We start from the raw sequence: 17,837 nt of genomic DNA on the forward strand, positions 1-17,837 counted from the left end.
AAAAACTGCGCGATTCGCCATTTTTAAAAATGCTGAATGCACGTGGCTTTTTTGGTTTATTTTTTTCGCGTGGTATCGAGTATCGCAAAACTTTTTTCATGGTATCGAAACCGAATAAAAAATTTGGTATCGCAACAACTCTAGCTGTAATGGTAGCCTGTATTCCATATTGTAACATGATGGCCATGTAACCTCTTTTATTTAGTAACATCTTTTTGTATTGCTTATATACCTCCAAAATATTCTTGACCATTTTACAAAGGTTATCATGATACAAATCAGCCCCTGGTGCACACTATTTAATTACCCTATCTCAGCTACTCACACACGTGGAGAATATAAAATTCCCAAGCAGATGTCCATGTTGAGATCCAAACCCAGCATTGCAAGGCAACAATGTTAACCACTGGGCCACCATTTCCAATCAAAGGAGCTTAAAAGTACATGTGCGCTTTACAATAGCTCCCTGCTGCTAATAGGACGTCCTGAGCCCAGGAAAACACCTGTGTGATGTACATGTGACTCTAGTAAACTATGGAAATGGGCAGTCCTGATGGGACAACCCCTTTAGGTCTGCCCCTCTCTTTTTTTCTCCATTGCTTTTTTTATATATAGGTTTTAATTTCCAAACCAATTTTAAGGACAGGAACTGGCTACTGGAAATTCTAGGAGACAGGATTTGACAGTGTTTTAAAGTTGAAGCGTATACACAAGATTGTGTAAGGAATTCTAGGGTTTTGATATTTTCTAAGACACTAAGTATTTATGCTATCCCTTGTCATTTTTGTCATTCAAGTTCATGGTGTATACAAGGGATCAGCAACCATTGGCACTGTTCTTACAGCTCCTATAAAAGTGAATGGAGCATTCTGGGAGTTGTAGTTTCAGAACACCAGGAGTGCTACAGGTTGCTGATCCCTGGTGTATACAATATGTTGTCCCTTGTTGTTGTGTGGAGGTTCTGCGGGTCTTGATGTTCCAGCAAGTACCCAAAAATAGCGTTTCTCAAATTTTCGACCAAATTTGGCCAAAAAGAAAGTCTTGCTTGCGCCAACAAGACACAACAAAGAAGAACTTGAAATGGGCTGGTGGAAAGCAGGGCATTCTGCGATTGGGAATACTTTGCTTTAGCACCAGACACAAGGTGAAATATCCTTCGGTCTGCTGTACATCACGAGGTGGAAAACTTTTTTTTATCTGCATATTGCAAAAGGCAATATACTAGAGATCTGTAGGAAATTTGGGAGGAATAAATGGGCAAGTCTCATGGGTTACATCAGTCTCTGTAGACTGCAGTCAATTCAAATTAATGATATTTTACAGAAGCTGTAATACATGTTGTTATACAGCACATGTATTCAAGCATTATATGGCACTATTACATATTTGTACTATGGTAATTTTATATTGATACTATACGGCAGTATCATGATGGAACCTGATTATTCTAGCAGTACTGGCCTCCTTCCCCCTCTTCTTAAACGGAATCTGTGAACTCCAAAACACCCCCTAAACTAAATTAAGCTGTTTATAGTGTAAGTGGTGCTGTGCTCCCACGAACCAGCAGTAAATTGCATTGAGAGGACTCCTTTTTGAGTCCTCTCAATTATGTGCGTGAGCTCAGGAGTCCTCTCAATGCATTTAACTGCTGGTTTGTGGAAGCACACTGTCGGAATACAAGTATGAAAAAGAATGAAATAATGGAAAACCTTTGGAAATGGCTAACATTTATTCAAGTTACAGAAGGAATAACCGCTCTGGAGTACAAACTGTTGCTCTAACAATAGGAGCACTGTGAAAGCTAATAAAAGAGGAGCTTCCAGTTTCTCTTAGACACCCATTCAAGTTGGGTCGTGGAAGTAGCATAGATTTCTGTTGCTAAAATATATTTAAGGCTGGATTCTCACATATTTTTGTTGCATTTTCCCAAACATTTGCCTTTTTATGCATTTTTGCATTACATTTTTTTTGCTCCAATTGTTGGATGAAGTCTGAGAATTTTGAAATACAGGACACGCATGCTGTTTTTTTTTTTTTTTTTTTTTTTGCTAATGGTGTTATTTTTTTTCAATTCATGTGCATTTTTTAAATAAATGCAGTATTTTCCATGAAAAAGCAATTCAAATGTGTTACATAAAAAGGGCATGAAAACGCATGTGATATGCAAAAAACGCTTGAGGTTTTATGGGGTGTTTTAGTGGCAACAGAACACCAAAGCAAATTCATGTGTAGGAGACCTAAAGGGGTGACTTACCAGAAGATAAAAAAAAAAAAAAAATAGGCTGTTTAGTATACATTTCATTATTTCTATGTTAATTGATTAGCTTTCCTGTTACGATTTTAAGGGTAGGTTTACACATAAACTGATTTTCATCCGGATGTGTGGGTGGAAAATCCTCAGTGGAATACAGTAGCAGCAGAATGGATATGATTTTGTTCAATCTCATCTTCACCCTATGGAACAGTGTTCATGCAGAAATTAAGGTGATGCAGATTTCAGATTTGCACTATGTCAGGTCTTTCTGCAGAATTTTGCAATAGATGTGATGCAGTAACACATGGAGATTTTGCAGTGGAATTTCTGTGAGGTCCACAATAGATTTTTTTCCCCCTCATGGACTTAAATACACTAAAGTACAGCTAGTTTCACATATGTGGTACAGCTTTCCACCAGTCTGTTCTGGCATAGAATGCTGGGAATCGGCCAGAGAAATGGGGCCGGTGGACATTCCAGTAGCATCCGGCAATGTCGAATCCGGAGAACTCCAGAACAGCTTACTGGAACGCTGTACCACAATTGTGAAAGTAGCCTAAGATATAGATATTTTTGTATTTATGGGTTTAGATGAACATAAAGGGGTACATTTATCAAATCGGATACATCCGTTTTTTTGTGATCCCAATTGCGCCCTTTTTTGCAACATTTGGTGAGCTTCGCCTTGTTTAAGGGACAACAATGAGAATTAGACCTAGATTATGGCACATTTACTATGTGCAACTTTTGGAAAACTTGCCCAAAAGTTGCATCTCCACACCTGGCAACCCCCTGGAGTACTTGTACTCATATAGATGTAAACCACATTGCACTCTCGCCAACTATATTATTAAAGTGCGCCATTTTATAAATTTGGCGCAGACACACACGCCAAAGAGCAACTTAAAACTGACACAAATCAACCACAAATGATAAATGTCTATGACATGACTACATCTGCTAGAACTGAGATGTTGTCATCAGAATCTTTACCGCTGTAGCTCAGGCTTTGGACCTGTAACTTCAAGCAATCATGTCCACATAGATGTACAGTACGTTGAGAATGTGTCTTGCATGTTTCTGTGGGAGGTCCGCATCAAAGAAGCATTACCTGGTGGCAATGTTTGTTGTCACACAAGCTTCCTCCAAAGTTATATAGCTAAAACTGTAAAGGGCTTGATGACTTATTGTTTGAATTTATTTTTTTTTTTTTAGAGGGACATTTAAACACCCTAATGAAGCGCTGCTCTTTGATTTAACTTCAGGTCCCTCCTCATACATCTGTCTCCATCATGTCCCCTTTTCATCATAACAATATTTGTAGTTTTGCTTGGTTTTCACAGCTTGGTACAAGTAAATGCCAGATTTTTATGCTTTGTATTCTGTTTTTGTTTAGGAACTCGTTTGCGGATTGCAGCTTATTTTATTAAGAGATGGGTTAACCTTCGCTGTGTCGTGAAACATCAGTATCGAGGTATATCATCATGGTACTACGACTACTGCTGCTGTTCTGCTGGATTTGCTTGCATTGCCCCTGCAATTCTACAGAATTCCACAAGGAATCTTTCCTCTGGTGTATTTAACAATTTATTTTTGTTGGTATCCTTTTAAGGCACACTGCTCTTTTTCATTTTTTTCTCAAGAGCGAGAATATATATATGAGATCATATATATATATATTCTATATATGAGAGAGTTTCAGTTTTGGATATATATTTTACCCTTATGATAAATTCCCCATGATATCTATTGAAATCATTGCAATACATGGATATAAAAAAAAGTCATTGACACACAAAAATAACGCACCCTAATAGAAATGTTGGATTGCTGTGAAACTCGGCATGCAGTTATGTCTCAGGCAGATATGTGATTGATTACGGTTGTGATCCGATTAGACATTGGGTCTTGCCACAAGAGGGTATGAAAGTCCTTCCCCTCCTGCTCTATAAACTCTTGAGTAGTACACCTCTGGGTTAGAGATCGTTCACTGCTAGACATGCATCTGTGAGATACATTTTGCCCTGTTGACTGACTTTAAATCGGGGGCATCATTGGACTGTAGGAAGCAGTATCTCATCTTGTATCCAGGCTAAAGGAAGTCAAACAAGGTCCTAGAGCCTGCTTTCAGTTGTACACTTTTCCCCAATAAACATATCCTTTCACTTTAATACTGAAATCTCTTACATATCTCATCATTCCATTGACACATAGAAAGTTTCATTTGATTCCATCAACTCCTATTTGGTGCATTATTTTATTTTTGTCAATGAGCGTATAATACGTCCTCCAGAGCAGGAGGGCTATTAGATGGTGAGCCTGAATTTCCTAATAGTGTGTTTGAAAAGGTTTTTCTTTACAGACCAGACAGCCCCTTTAGAAACAGTTATGTAATAGTCCTATTGACATTAATTAATAAGTGGGTTGTGGCCTATCCAAGGCCCAACCAGCTTCCTAGATGCTCCACTGAGGCTAAAGAAATGTGAATCTGTATTTAATATACATATGAATAAAAAAAGAATGAGATCTTATCACCTAGTCACAGAACTGCTGGGACCCCACCAATTGCAAGAACAGGGTCCCTGTTAAATATAGCAGCAGTCCCAACATGTGCACTAGTATTCTGTTCAAATTCTATAGGTCTGCTGAAGATAGCCAAGCGCCCCATCAGCTATCTTCAGCAGTCCCTTATGCTTGTGCAGTGTGCTTGACTGCTGCTCCATTGAAACAGGCAACATGAGACCCCCCCCCCCCCCGATTATTGAGGGTGCCAGTAGTTAGTCTATAACTAGTATAGGTTTTGAGACAACCCTTTTACCGTTACATTGAACTGATATACAAAGGGCCTTGTTCCATACTTAAGGTGTATTTATTATATTTTGCGTGTTCTGCCCTACAAAATGGCTTCTTACAAAAATGCAATCCATGAATATGATTTTTTATAGTAAAAAAAAAAATGTTTATAGTGCCTTGTTACAAGATGAATATTAATCGTCTTCCATGTTACTCCCACTTGTAGTTGATTAAATGGTGTTCCTCACCAGTGTGCATTGTAACATAATACGGCTCTCACCGGCTATTTTTACACTCATCTGTCACATCATACCTGTCATACAATAACTTTGTGTAATATAATCTCCCTACAGATGCTATTACATTTGATAAATTGTAATTTTTGTCTGTGTTGCTGTGTGTGGGACGGAGATTTTTTTACAATTTTTTTTTTAAGAAATGTGGTGGGAACCAGTTTTGACAGAATACAGATCAGAATGCCAGTATGTACATATATGTAGTGAAATTATATTTGGCTTACGGAGACAACAGTAAGAACTTTAGATATTTTCATGTTGAGTTTCACCTGAGATAGATTTCACCCTTCAGGATACATCAGCTGGACAGCAGCAACTAACTCATTTTGTAGCAAAGCTCTGAGCCTGTGAAATCTGAGTTCACATTGTTCTCATTATTGGTCAGATGTAACCCAAAACCAACCTTTAGGTGGTGTTATCAAAGAAAATATTTTTTCTCAGGCTTCCGTGATGCGTTGATGATCGTACTTTGTTGCAGCAATGGTAATAAAGCATTCCACTTATAAAGTTCTGGATATCCATTGTGTTCCTGGTATCAATTATGGGCAACACGGTTAGTACTGGTCCTTAGCAGAACTTGGGTTCTAGGTTCAAATCCAACTATGGTCAACATCTCCTTCCAGTCTGTATGTTCTCCCCATGTTTGTGTGGGTTTCTTCCCACACTCCAAAGGCATACTGATAGGGAAACTAGATTTTGAGCCCAATTGGTAACATTTTGGTTAAAATTTATTTTTAATCTCATCTATTGTTAAAGGGATATTCATTATTTTATGACATATCACACTTTAAAAACCCAAACTGTTCTTCCCTAAATATATTGAATGTATGACCCAGCTATACAGGAGATCCTTCTTTGAGTGTATTATACAAACCGGTATCTGATTAAGTTCCACATGGAGTATTCTGACACTTGCTCCAAATTTTGGATGACATGTCTTAACTTTTTCCATCTTCTGTGGTTCTGCCTCCAGATCCCTAGGTTCTATACAAGACCGTTGTTAAACATTGGTCTGCCATTTGGACACCTACCCTATATAATTGGATCCATTAAGTTAGGCCACCTTTACATCTCTGGTGAACGTTTCTGATAGGCTGTTCCAGCAGAGAACAGCCTGCTAGAGTTCACCAGATTCGGCATTGCCAGATTCTACAAATCACCAGTGTGTCCACAAAAACCGTTGCATGCAGTGGTTTTTGGACCAACCAACGGCAGGCATTTATGCTGGATCCATCTTGCTGCAGGTGAGAATGCGGCATTAATCTCTCTTCCTCAGCTTAAGTGGATGTATAAACATAAAACCCATGAATATTACAGATGGGCATAATTTTGACATGACTCCCTGTTAAACACATTTTATGCTATCAGCCCTCTCCCTCTAGATGTAATGTCAGTCTGGACTTTCCTACCTCTCTGAAGTTTTATAGTGGATATCAAATGGTACAAGCGAGGACCACAGAATGAGATGTTGAAACAAGATCAAGAATGTCACTCCTCATACTTTAGACAATGAATTGTGCCATCATGATGTTTCACTCCTAATCTTGTTCCATCACGTCTGAAATAAAATTTACTAAAGTAAGGCAAGATTACGAAACATAGAACCTGTGCTGCAGTCTTCTCACCGCTTTCTCTAGGCCATGTGATGTCATGTTTATTGGTCACATGGCCTAGGTGCAGCTCAGCCCCATTGAAGTAAATGAGGCTGAGCTGCAATACCAAGCTCAGCCGCTGTACAATATATGGCGCTGTGCTTGGTGAACTGAGAGAAGGCCGCTGCGCTACTGCAGGCATCATGCTTCTCAAACAGCTGACCAGCGGAGATCCCAGGTACCGGACCCCACCGATCAGATAGTGATAAGAGGATAGGTCATCAGTAAAAAAAAAAAAAAAGCTTGTAAAACCCTTTTAAGCTTGTTGTACTGATAAATAGTTTCTTCAAACTTTTTCTTTGTACAGAACTGTATGTGTTTCCGGACAGAATTGTGGTCTGCGTAAGTCAACTTGAGCCTCATTCCAACACGTGGGCAGCTGAGACCATTAAACCTTCCAGTTTGGTGAGCATGATCTTTTGTAGACTCCACTCCACATGGGTCTTTACTTTTAGCAGGATTTAAAGGGTTATTCCCATCTCAGACATTGGGAGCATATCCCTAGGCTATGCCCTAAACATCTGATAGGTGCGGATTCCACCTCTGGTACCTGCACCTATGTTTACAATGGAGCCCGCAACGTCTCGGAGTCCGCACCGCACATTTGCGGCTGCCCTCTATTTATTCTTGCGAGAGGGCTGAAAATAGCAGAGCAGCATGCGGCACCTTGCAGGCTCCATTCTAAGTATAGGTGTGGGTCTCGGAGGTGGGACCTGGACCTATCAGACATTGAGGGCATATCCTACGATATGCCCCCAATGTCTGAAATTGGAATAAGCATTTTGGGGCATTTATGAATAACTATGGGAACCATTCCTGTATGATTTATTGTTCTTTAAACTTGCATTGGACCACTAAGGGTAGATTTATTAAGATTGGCGTCTCATTTGCCAGTCTAAATACAGATCATTGGAATCAAATGCTTCAAATTTATTAAAAGTTGCACACCTCTTAAAGAGGTTGTCCTATCTTTCCCATTCATGGACCAGATGAGAATAACCACAGTAAACTGTTTCCAAAACTCCCATAACAGTGAATAGGAGCTATGCAAACAGTGTAGCACAGCAAGCTATGCTGTTCCCATAACTCAGGAGTTATGGAAGCAGCATAACTCCTATTCTCTGCTATAGGAGTTAGAGAAGCAGTGGAACGCTCGCTGGCCCTATCCATAATTTCGCCTCCACTGGCTGGGATAGGACAACACCTTTTATAAGTTTGGTTTACTTTGGACTGTTTCAGTCAGAAAACTATTTGTGCCAACATTTTTTCAATTTTCTGGATTTATAGGGGTTATCCAATGTCATAAACAGCCTCCCGTGTGCCGGGCCCCTCACACAAAATATACTTACCCTGCTCCCTGCGCCGTTCCAGGTCCCTGCACCGCCGAGCTGCTTCTCCCTGTATACGGATGAAAACATCCTGTGTCGGGGAAGAGCAGCCAATGGGAGGCAGGGACAGGAACGAGCCTCCCTAGCGTCACCCGCGATGCTAAGGAAGCTTGTCTACGTCCCCGCCTGTCAATGGCTGCTCCCCCCGACACCGGATTCTTTTCATCCGTGTACAGGGAGAAGCAGCAGCAGCGGTGCGGGTACCAGGAGTGGCGCAAGTATATATTGTGTGAGGGGCCCGACACAAGGGATGGGGCTGTTTATGACATTGGATAACCCCTTTAAGTATTGATTTATCTGTCTCATTTTAGACCATGTTCCCGCCTGGTAAATCACACCATTTTACAGCCTCTGTTTTCTATTACATACTGTAGCAGCTGCAGAAAACTTTCAGTGATAAATCCATCAGACTGATTGTCTGACGGTTTGTTCTCCAGCCAAAGTTCAGGCTTGGTTTGGACATGATTCAGTTTAGAATATTGCTCCAGGACCTACCTGTTAATAGATAACAAGGCTAATATTACTAATCTAAGTCAATTACCAATATAGCGTTATTAAGGATTTCACCCATGGATTAACACAGATTTCAATATTGTGTGAGCCCATGGAAAGATCATGACTATGACTAACCAAACACTTGTTTACCTGACAGCTTTTCCCTTCCGACATTCCCGCTCATGGACATGCATTTTCGACCCCTGCCTTCAATATAGGAGGGGAATAACCCACTGCTAACCACCTCTGATGGTGGCTTATTTTCCTTGAGAAAAGAGAAAAAAGGACCGGTCATTTATCCTCCAACACCTGACATTGCACATTGGATGATCGGCCAGTCCTGCCATAACATTGTTTGCCTGAATTTAATCTATTATGTATGGCCACCTTACGTCATATGCGTATTTGGACATTACATATTACCATGGCTTGGACCACTCAGCAATTTTTATTTTTTTGTAATGTATAGAAAATAAAGAGTTACTGTAGACAGTTGTACCATTGTAAATAGCATAGAAGCAGACGTAAAGAAAAGTAACAGTACTACCACGTTACATCTCTTTCAATAGGGCACTGGTATCCTGCCAAAGAATGCACTAGTGACCATTATCCATCAGTGGAAGTGGACTTGTCAGTTTTTATGTTACCCAAATCGGGTACTATGGATGGGAGAGATGCCAGTCACCTCTTACGACACACAATAATAATTAATAAGGTAGCTGTTCTCTTTCCAGAACTGCGTCATCCTCAAATTTAGTTCCAAAATGGCTTCTACATTTCTTTCCTCTTTTGCAAAAATGTAGTTAAGTAAATATTTTTTTTAATCGACCATCTGAATTTTATATTGTTTATGTCATCACCTTTATTCATAGTTAAGCCGGTGTGTTTTCCATGAATAAAGCTGGACTGGTGCCACCAATATATTTCCTCCTTGCCTATTCACAGTTGGTTTCCTTGAAGATATGTAACCATATCAGTCCTTATGGGATCCTATGATCACTGAAAAACACACCGGTGGCCCCCTGCCATGGAGAACTTCAAGAGCAGCCGTGCGGAATTACAGCAGGAATCCTTGGCCGTGGGTTGATGTGGACCTAGGGGAAACTGATCATTTTTCTCTGCAATGTTTGTATGCTTCAGCCAGGCCTTAAACCGCACTCATCCTCTCGGTTCTATAGGGAAAATGAAGTACGCCCGAAAGAAAGGGAGGATGAACAGAGTGTGACCACCCAACAGCTGGCTTTGGACTTGACAGCAGAAACGTTCATTCCTCCCAGTGGTCGTATTGAAGCTCCGGTTCAGTGTAGAACATTCATATTCTCAAGAGATTAATAGGACGTACTGTGTGCAAGGAGATGATCAGAATTAAGGGCAGAGGTGCCTCTTTGTGAATTGAGCAAAAAGCTGTTCTGCAATTTTTGATGAGCTATTCCTAGAGGCCCCAATAGATGGCTACAGATGCAACATGACTTATTCAGGAAAAACACATGTTTTGTATTAAGTACAGTGCACACACTTCCATGATAGGCACCCTCAGCGCTGTTTATGAACTAGGAAACCGAGGTTGAATATAGTTCTAGAATTACTGTGGGCGAAAAGGAGCAATAAGATAAGACAAAACAGACAATATGCTGTAAGTCTGCTTAGCAATATGGGTCTGTGGAGTGAAAACCTAGCACTGGGAAGATGAATATATTATATACATTTAGTAATTAGTAAGCTACCTGAGGGTATGGAGATCCTGGCGGCCAGACTAGTTCTAGTTCACAAGTTCTCTCTTCCCTCTTACCGGTCTTCAGACAAGTGATGTTGCAAGAAATTAGGAATGATATGACTTGCATGACAGTGAGCAATGCTCCCTCTAAGCCTTTTTAGCTAGTGGATGGGGTAGTTTGGGATGTGGGTGCTGCTCTAGGTCTGACAGTGCAGGACTGCATCAAATGCTGTACAGCTCCATGATAATTAGCTATAAATCAGCCCGATATACAGGGCCACATTGAAACCAGGCAAATAGTATTGAACAGCATCCTCGTCTAGTGCAGATATAGTTATTGTCTGCATCATTAGTAGGCAATAGGTCCAACGGTTAATGAAAAAATAAAGCAGCACTCCAAATAAAGTGAAGATGGCTCATGGACCCTCTTTATTCATCCCACGTATTTTCACTCGACCCAATGAGGCCTTTGGCAAGCGTGCCAAAGGCCTCATTGGGCTGGGCCAAAACGTTGCTTGGGTTGAATAAAGAGGATCCATCACGTATTCACCTTATTTGGAGTGCTGCTTCATTTTTATATTTATTTTATTTTATTTTTTATCCGTCAATCTATCTTTGTCTATTTTATATAGTTGTGATTCTCCCCCCCCCCCCCCCAAATGTTTCTTTAACACTAATAAAATGTGACTCCCTCATAAGTTTTCGGTAGCTCAGATGGTTGCTACAAATGGTTTTCCCTCCTGAAGTAGTTTATCCTCTTGTATTGAGGTGTTTGCTTTTAGCCCCTTGGGAGTGACTGAGGATTTCCCTTATGCTAACCACACTCATTTTGAAAGTGCCACATAATATTCAGCAGTTGTGTATATGTGTTTTGGCAGGAATGCTAGCAGAGGTCTCAATTATATGTTGAAGAGTTACATGTGGAGACCATTTTCTCTCACCAATGAAAGGTGACCAACCCAGACCTCAACAATATAAAAGACTAGCTAATTGCCTGGTATCACCCCTAATTTACCAGGATGGGCGATGATTCTCTTGTAAGGTCTGTAGATTTAAAATATTGCAAACCTAGTCTGTGTCAGTGTTTTGCGGGTCCAGATCTGACCAGGGGATTATTTCTATAGATTTTCTAGGTACTGCTCTCTATTTTCCACCTACCCCTTTGATAAGCTTGCATATGGTTGGGTTTTCTATTAAACTAAACCTGGCTTGTGCACCTGAATTAGGTGGTGATACCTGTGAGGAGTATAAACATTTGAGTGATTTCTCTTTTGGAGCTAATGTATATATTGGCATTTTGTCATTGACTTTTTATCGATAAGAAATGTAGAGCCTATTAAAGTGACCCTGATCTTTTTAGTTGCAGATCTGCGAGTTCTTGGACTCTTCTTCTGCTTCTCAGACTGCCTGATATACACTGCATTGGTAGCCCAAGACACTTCCTACTGGTCCAGGCTGCTCTTAGATTAGCCAGCACTATTCTCATGAGTAGTTCTGGCCAATCCAAGGGCAGGAGGAAGCCTCTTGGACTACCAAATGAACGGTATACATCAGGCAGTCTGAGAAGCGGTACGGGCATCATGTTGGCAGAAGAGGAGCCCAATAACTGGCAGATCTGCATCTAAAACGATGAAACGGAGGTCACCATGTAAGTGTTCTGTTTGTTCACCAGTTAATGTGATTTTTTATTTTATTTTTTTAACCCGAAGGTTGTTTTAGGCCTCTTTCACACAAGCGAGTTTTCCATCAGGGTGCGATGAGCAAAGCAAATGCATTGCATCCAAACTGAATCCTGACCCATTAATTAGGTCTGTGCACATCATATTCACTCATCATTTCTACTTTTAGTTAAAATCACAGCATGTTCTATATTCTGTGTTTTTCACGAAGCTCTGGTTCCATAGAAGTGAATAGGGCTTCGGTGATGCAATCCGGATGCAGTGTTTTTTTTTCACTGATGGCTGCTAGGAGTTTTTCAGGTTTTTTTCAAACACGTGAAAAACGCAACAAAAATTAATGGCACCCGTGTGGAAAAAAATGAAACACTGAACGCAATCGCAGACAAAACTCACCGAACTTGTGTGCAAAACCATCAGGTTTTTTTCCTAAACAGACCCAGAGAGAATCCGTAATGCTCGTGTGAAAGAGGCCTTAAGCTGTCCATCCATCCTATTTCAGCTGGATGAGGAGGACATAATCCATACACTATATTCGATAAACCTATCCCCTCATTATAGAGCTATGGGTTGAGTGTAAAACAAGTCCTCTGCATGTTGTGACTTTCAGGATCTGCACTTTAACGCATAGTGATGATATATATCATTGATCCTGAGCAAAGCTTTAATTCTAAAGAGGAAGATGTCCTTTTTAGGAGGTTACTTCCATATTGTAATTCACTCTTAAGGTTCTTGTACTAGTAGGAATAAGTGGAGTATGTCTGGTGGCTTCCTATCAGAAGATGTAAGCTCTTTTGTTATGATTTTCAGTTTAGGAATTTTTACAGGGATGATTTTACTCTGACTCATCTGGGAAACCTGGACAATGGACCAGAAGCGTTTGCCCCAGGTCATAATGTGAGCCGATCATGTATCACTCACAGTTAAACCTGGGATAACATCTTCAGCTGGGTTCTGTTGAGACTGGGGCTTACAAATAATTGACATGTCATACATACTATGAGAATATGCGCTTGTGTGTGTACACTCATACATTTTTTTTAAAGATTATCAAACATTTGCTAAATTTTACTTAACGGGGGATTTGGGTTTTATGTAAATAAAGCTTACTCAGTGTACAAATGAATATTCTGTGTGAGTCAATCCCATACTATAAGGCAGGTTTCACACGAGCGAGTGTCACGCTCCGGACTCGCAGTACAGCACCTGTCCAGACTAGAGATCAGCGAATTTCATGTTATGAAATTCGTTCACGCTTCATTTGATGGTAAAAGCAGAATTGCGTTCTGGATTCCGTTACCAGGGACCATAAGACAATTCTTTGACGGAATGCATAACTGAATACCTTTAGAGGCACTCCATTATTCATTCCGTCATAATAGAAGTCTATGGCCTGCATAACGGATCCGTCCCGTTTCTGTTATGCAGGAGAGGACTCCCTTTATAACGGAAACGGGACGGATCTGTTTTGAAGCCCATGGATTTCTTTTATGACGGAATGAATAACAGAATGCCTCTAAAGTATTCCATTATGCATTCCGTCATAGAATTGCGTTATGGTCCGTGGTTACGGAATCCATAACGCAATTCTGCTTTTACCACCAAATGAAGCGTGAACGAATTTCAAAATATGAAATTCGCTCATCTCTAGTCCTGACCTTCCAGCCCTGACGGGGTCGCATGCCATTATATTAATTTATGATGCTATGGCAGTGATGGCGAACCTTTTACAGAATGAGTGCCCAAACTGTAACCTAAAACCCACATATTTATGCCAACACAGTATTTTACCCTGAATACTACAGTCCAATATAGTATATCTTCCATGTGCTTTATCATTTAGCTATAATCGCCTACATTCAATGCCCTGCTGTTCATAGTGCTCACTGCTCTGATGAATAGCAGGTAAAGTCTAAGGCATATTGGTACACCATAGACTTTTTCCAGGGCATGGGTGCCCACAGAGAGGGCTCTGAGTGCCACCTCTGGCACCTGTGCCATAGATTCGCCACCACTGTGCGATGTAACCCTTAGAGGTTTGCCAACGTATTGAATAACACTGACATAATGTTTTCAGTGTTATCCAATACATTACAGAACTGTAAGGGTTTCATAGCATCATAAATCAATATAATGCTATGTGACCCCGTCAGTGCTGGGAAGTCAGGACAGGTGCTGCGCTGCGAGTCTGGAGCGTGACACTCGCTTGTGTAAAACCAGCCTAAAAGTACGTCTGCAGCTGCCTCCTATTTAACTAATAAAGACTGCATTGTATAGGGAGTCTGCATTGTTAATGGCTGTATGGCACCTTCAGTATCATTCGACTGTTAACAATGCAGAACCACTATACGGTGTGGTCTTCATTAGTTAAATAAGAGGCAGCTGTGGCCTGTATAGCTCATGGCGTCGTCATGTAGTCATACCCTTCAAGATATTTGCTGCCAGTGACTGAAACATTCTTAATTACATGCAGAGGCTTTAACCATAGCCCTGCTCTCTTCTGAGATGCGAATACATTTGTATCTAGTCCACCTATTGTGTTAAATAGCCTGGACTCTAAAGTGAGCCCTTTACTAGCAGCGCTGGCGATGTCTGGTTGCTGGGGCAACTAGGCCAGCCACCACAAGCAGAAGAGTCGGCCATTCGTCAATCATGCCGGCACATCTGGTGTAGTGAAGTCGAGTCATATGATGCCGGCCAGCATCACATGATTGGTAGCATGGCCTATTTTAAACACACAACTGCTTGCCACAGTTGCCTGTGATTGTTTTCCCTCTGAAGATCCACACTAGCCTTACCTTACAGCTCAGGATTATCGGATTTTGGACCTTTGCTTTGGATTATGATGTTGACCCTTTTCCTGGCGATTTGGACCCTGACGTGGCTTGCTGGGATCAACCCATGGCTTGGTATTGTTTCTGATTATTGTTCTCTGATTTTGTCCTGTCTGTCTCTCCTGGTATTGACGTTGGCTTGATTTGGTGACTGGTTTCTTTCTCCTGCTTCCGTGCATTTTTTATCTCTTCTGGTCTGACCAGGCTTGTCTGTTTTCAGCTTAAGTTTTGTTCAGTTTGGATGATCTGTCAATTATTTTGTCCCCATTGTACCTTCCCGTATAGACCTCAGCACTTAATTAAGGAGGAACTGTCGACCAGTTGTGGGCCGTCAACTAGGATGGATCATACAGTGGTTAGGGACGGTGGTTGAGGTAGCTCAGCATCTCGCTTGTCCCCCATCACTACAGATACATTGTTGCAAACTAGCAGAGACATTTGTGCTGTTGATGCAATTAGCTCACAGAGAATTGCCTTCACTGGATATAATCGTAGAAGCTCTTTTGATGCCTATGAATTTAAGCATGCATGTTCTCTTTCCGTGGCAGTAAATGGGTATCTTGAAGGGAAGCTGTCATCAGTTTCACACTGCCCTAACCATGGGCAGCATTAAACAGCGATAAGATTATTTATTACTCTTACAGAGAAAATGTAGTTTCCAGCTCATCCCTCATGACAGCACAACAGGAGGTTGTTCCTCTTTGACCTTCTTGGGACAGAAAACAGAGAGGTTAAAAGGTCCCTCCCACCTCTGCCCACCAGTGTTCTTCCTGTCCCTACAGCGGATAAAGGCAGAGAGGTTCCCTGCTCTAGGGTTGAAGAGATTCTGCAAGAACTTTCAGGGCCTAAAACTGGGACAAGGATCAGGGGGTGTCCGGCCTCTCCTTCAAATTCTTGAATAGCCTTGCTAACACCTCTCGGGGTTGAGGTCCCTTAGTAGCCCGGAACCTACCTGGTGGTGTCCGAGCCTATATGTGGGTTCTCTGATAGCCTGGGTTCGATCGGTGGGTTCATCCTCATCCTTCCTATCCTATAAGTGGCTGTGCCAGTACCTCCTATGTGGAGGTCCCCTTGCTTTCTCCAAACCCTGATGGAGTGAGTAATACTGCTGGTGGTTTATCTCACTATGGACAGCTATGGGTTCAGGGAGCTTAGTTTCGCTGTTCCTTAATGGAGTTCAGCAGGATCACGCCTCAGTGCGCCTGAAACAATCAGCAGCTGGAATTAGGCCTTTTTTTTTCTCTCCTTACCAACGCTCCGTATGCAAGTGTTGGCAGAAGCTGCATGACAATATTGGTGCTTGCTTTGGCAGCACATACTCCAAGGTTAGTAAGTAAACCATGCAAACTATTTGTCAGGACAATGTGGGCAATTTTAATGGAAATTGTGTGTAATTCAAGGAGTGCAAGACATACAGTCAGGTCCATAAATATTGGGCCATCGACAAATTCTAACATTTTTGGCTCTATACAATTGTCCTACGGAGGCTCCCATACTTGTACCGGTGACGTCACCGCAAGCGGTCTCCCAGGTAACAGACCAAGCTCCCTCGCGCCGCGCGTGCTTCCGGCCGGGGCCGCGCTGCTGCTTGCAGGTGAGCAGAAGAACGCCGCGATCTGAAAGGATAACAGCATCCCTACAGGAACCACAAGAAGAAATTCAGAATACGGCAAAAAGGAACACTAACCAAGAGAACGTTTTGGAGGAAGAGATAAGGTACCAACGATATTAGTAATATCAGTATTAACCCCTCACTCACCGTTCTGACCATATGTTCTGATCCTCATAACCATTCATATTGGTATAATTTATTTTTGCAGCCAATCACACACTTATTTAGGCTAGTATTTAACCATAGCACTCACTTAAAGGACTAGCTCTTTCTGATTGTGTACTCCAGCGCTCATGTCCCATATCTCCTACGGGTGATATATCTACTCTACTGCAACTGTCTTCAGTTCCTGCTTGTTCTTGGGGCGTTTTCCCTTCAGTTTTGTCTTCAGCAAGTGAAATGCATGCTCAATCGGATTCAGGTCAGGTGATGGACTTGGCCATTGCATAACATTCCACATCTTTCCCTTAAAAAACTGTTTGGTTGCTTTTGCAGTATGCTTTGGGTCATTGTCCATCTGCACTGTTAAGCGCCGTCCAATGAAGCATTTGGCTGAATATGAGCAGATAATATTGCCCGAAACACTTCCGAATTCATCCTGCTGCTTTTGTCAGCAGTCACATCATCAATAAATACAAGAGAACCAGTTCCATTGGCAACCATACATGCCCACGCAATGACACTACCACCACCATGCTTCACTGATGAGGTGGTATGCTTAGGATCATGAGCAGTTCCTTTCCTTCTCCATACGCTTCTCTTCCCATCACTCTGGTACAAGTTGGTCTTGGTCTCATCTGTCCATAGGATGTTGTTCCAGAACTGTGAAGGCTTTTTTAGATGTAATTTGGCAAACTCTAATCTGGCCTTTCATGTTTTACATCTTGTGGTGAACTCTCTATTCATTCACTGGTGAAGTCTTCTCTTGATTGTTGACTTTGACACACATACAGCTACCTCCTGGAGAGTGTTCTTGATCTGGACAACTGTTGTGAAAGGTGTTTTCTTCACCAGGGAAAGAATTCTTCGGTCATCCACCACAGTTGCTTTCCATAGTCTTCGGGGTCTTTTGGTGTTGAGCTCACCGGTGCGTTCCTTCTTTTTAAGAATGTTCCAAACAGTT

The 17,837-nt window shown here is 41.5% G+C and overlaps 1 protein-coding gene across 3 annotated transcripts in view; it reads left to right on the forward strand.

The window, feature by feature from the left end:
• LOC122934452 (SLX4 interacting protein) overlaps positions 1 to 17,837 on the forward strand; it is a 200,349-nt gene that overhangs the window by 166,100 nt on the left and 16,412 nt on the right. For 2 of the 3 annotated variants that reach the window (XM_044289923.1, XM_044289924.1), the window contains exons 5-6: positions 3,651 to 3,728; positions 7,303 to 7,400. In XM_044289923.1, the coding sequence (XP_044145858.1) occupies positions 3,651 to 3,728; positions 7,303 to 7,400 (176 nt within the window). The remainder of the gene's footprint in view (positions 1 to 3,650; positions 3,729 to 7,302; positions 7,401 to 17,837) is intronic. The other variant, XM_044289926.1, reaches the window with a different exon arrangement.

This window comes from Bufo gargarizans, chromosome 4 (assembly GCF_014858855.1).
Source record: "Bufo gargarizans isolate SCDJY-AF-19 chromosome 4, ASM1485885v1, whole genome shotgun sequence".
Taxonomy (NCBI): Eukaryota; Metazoa; Chordata; class Amphibia; order Anura; family Bufonidae; genus Bufo; species Bufo gargarizans.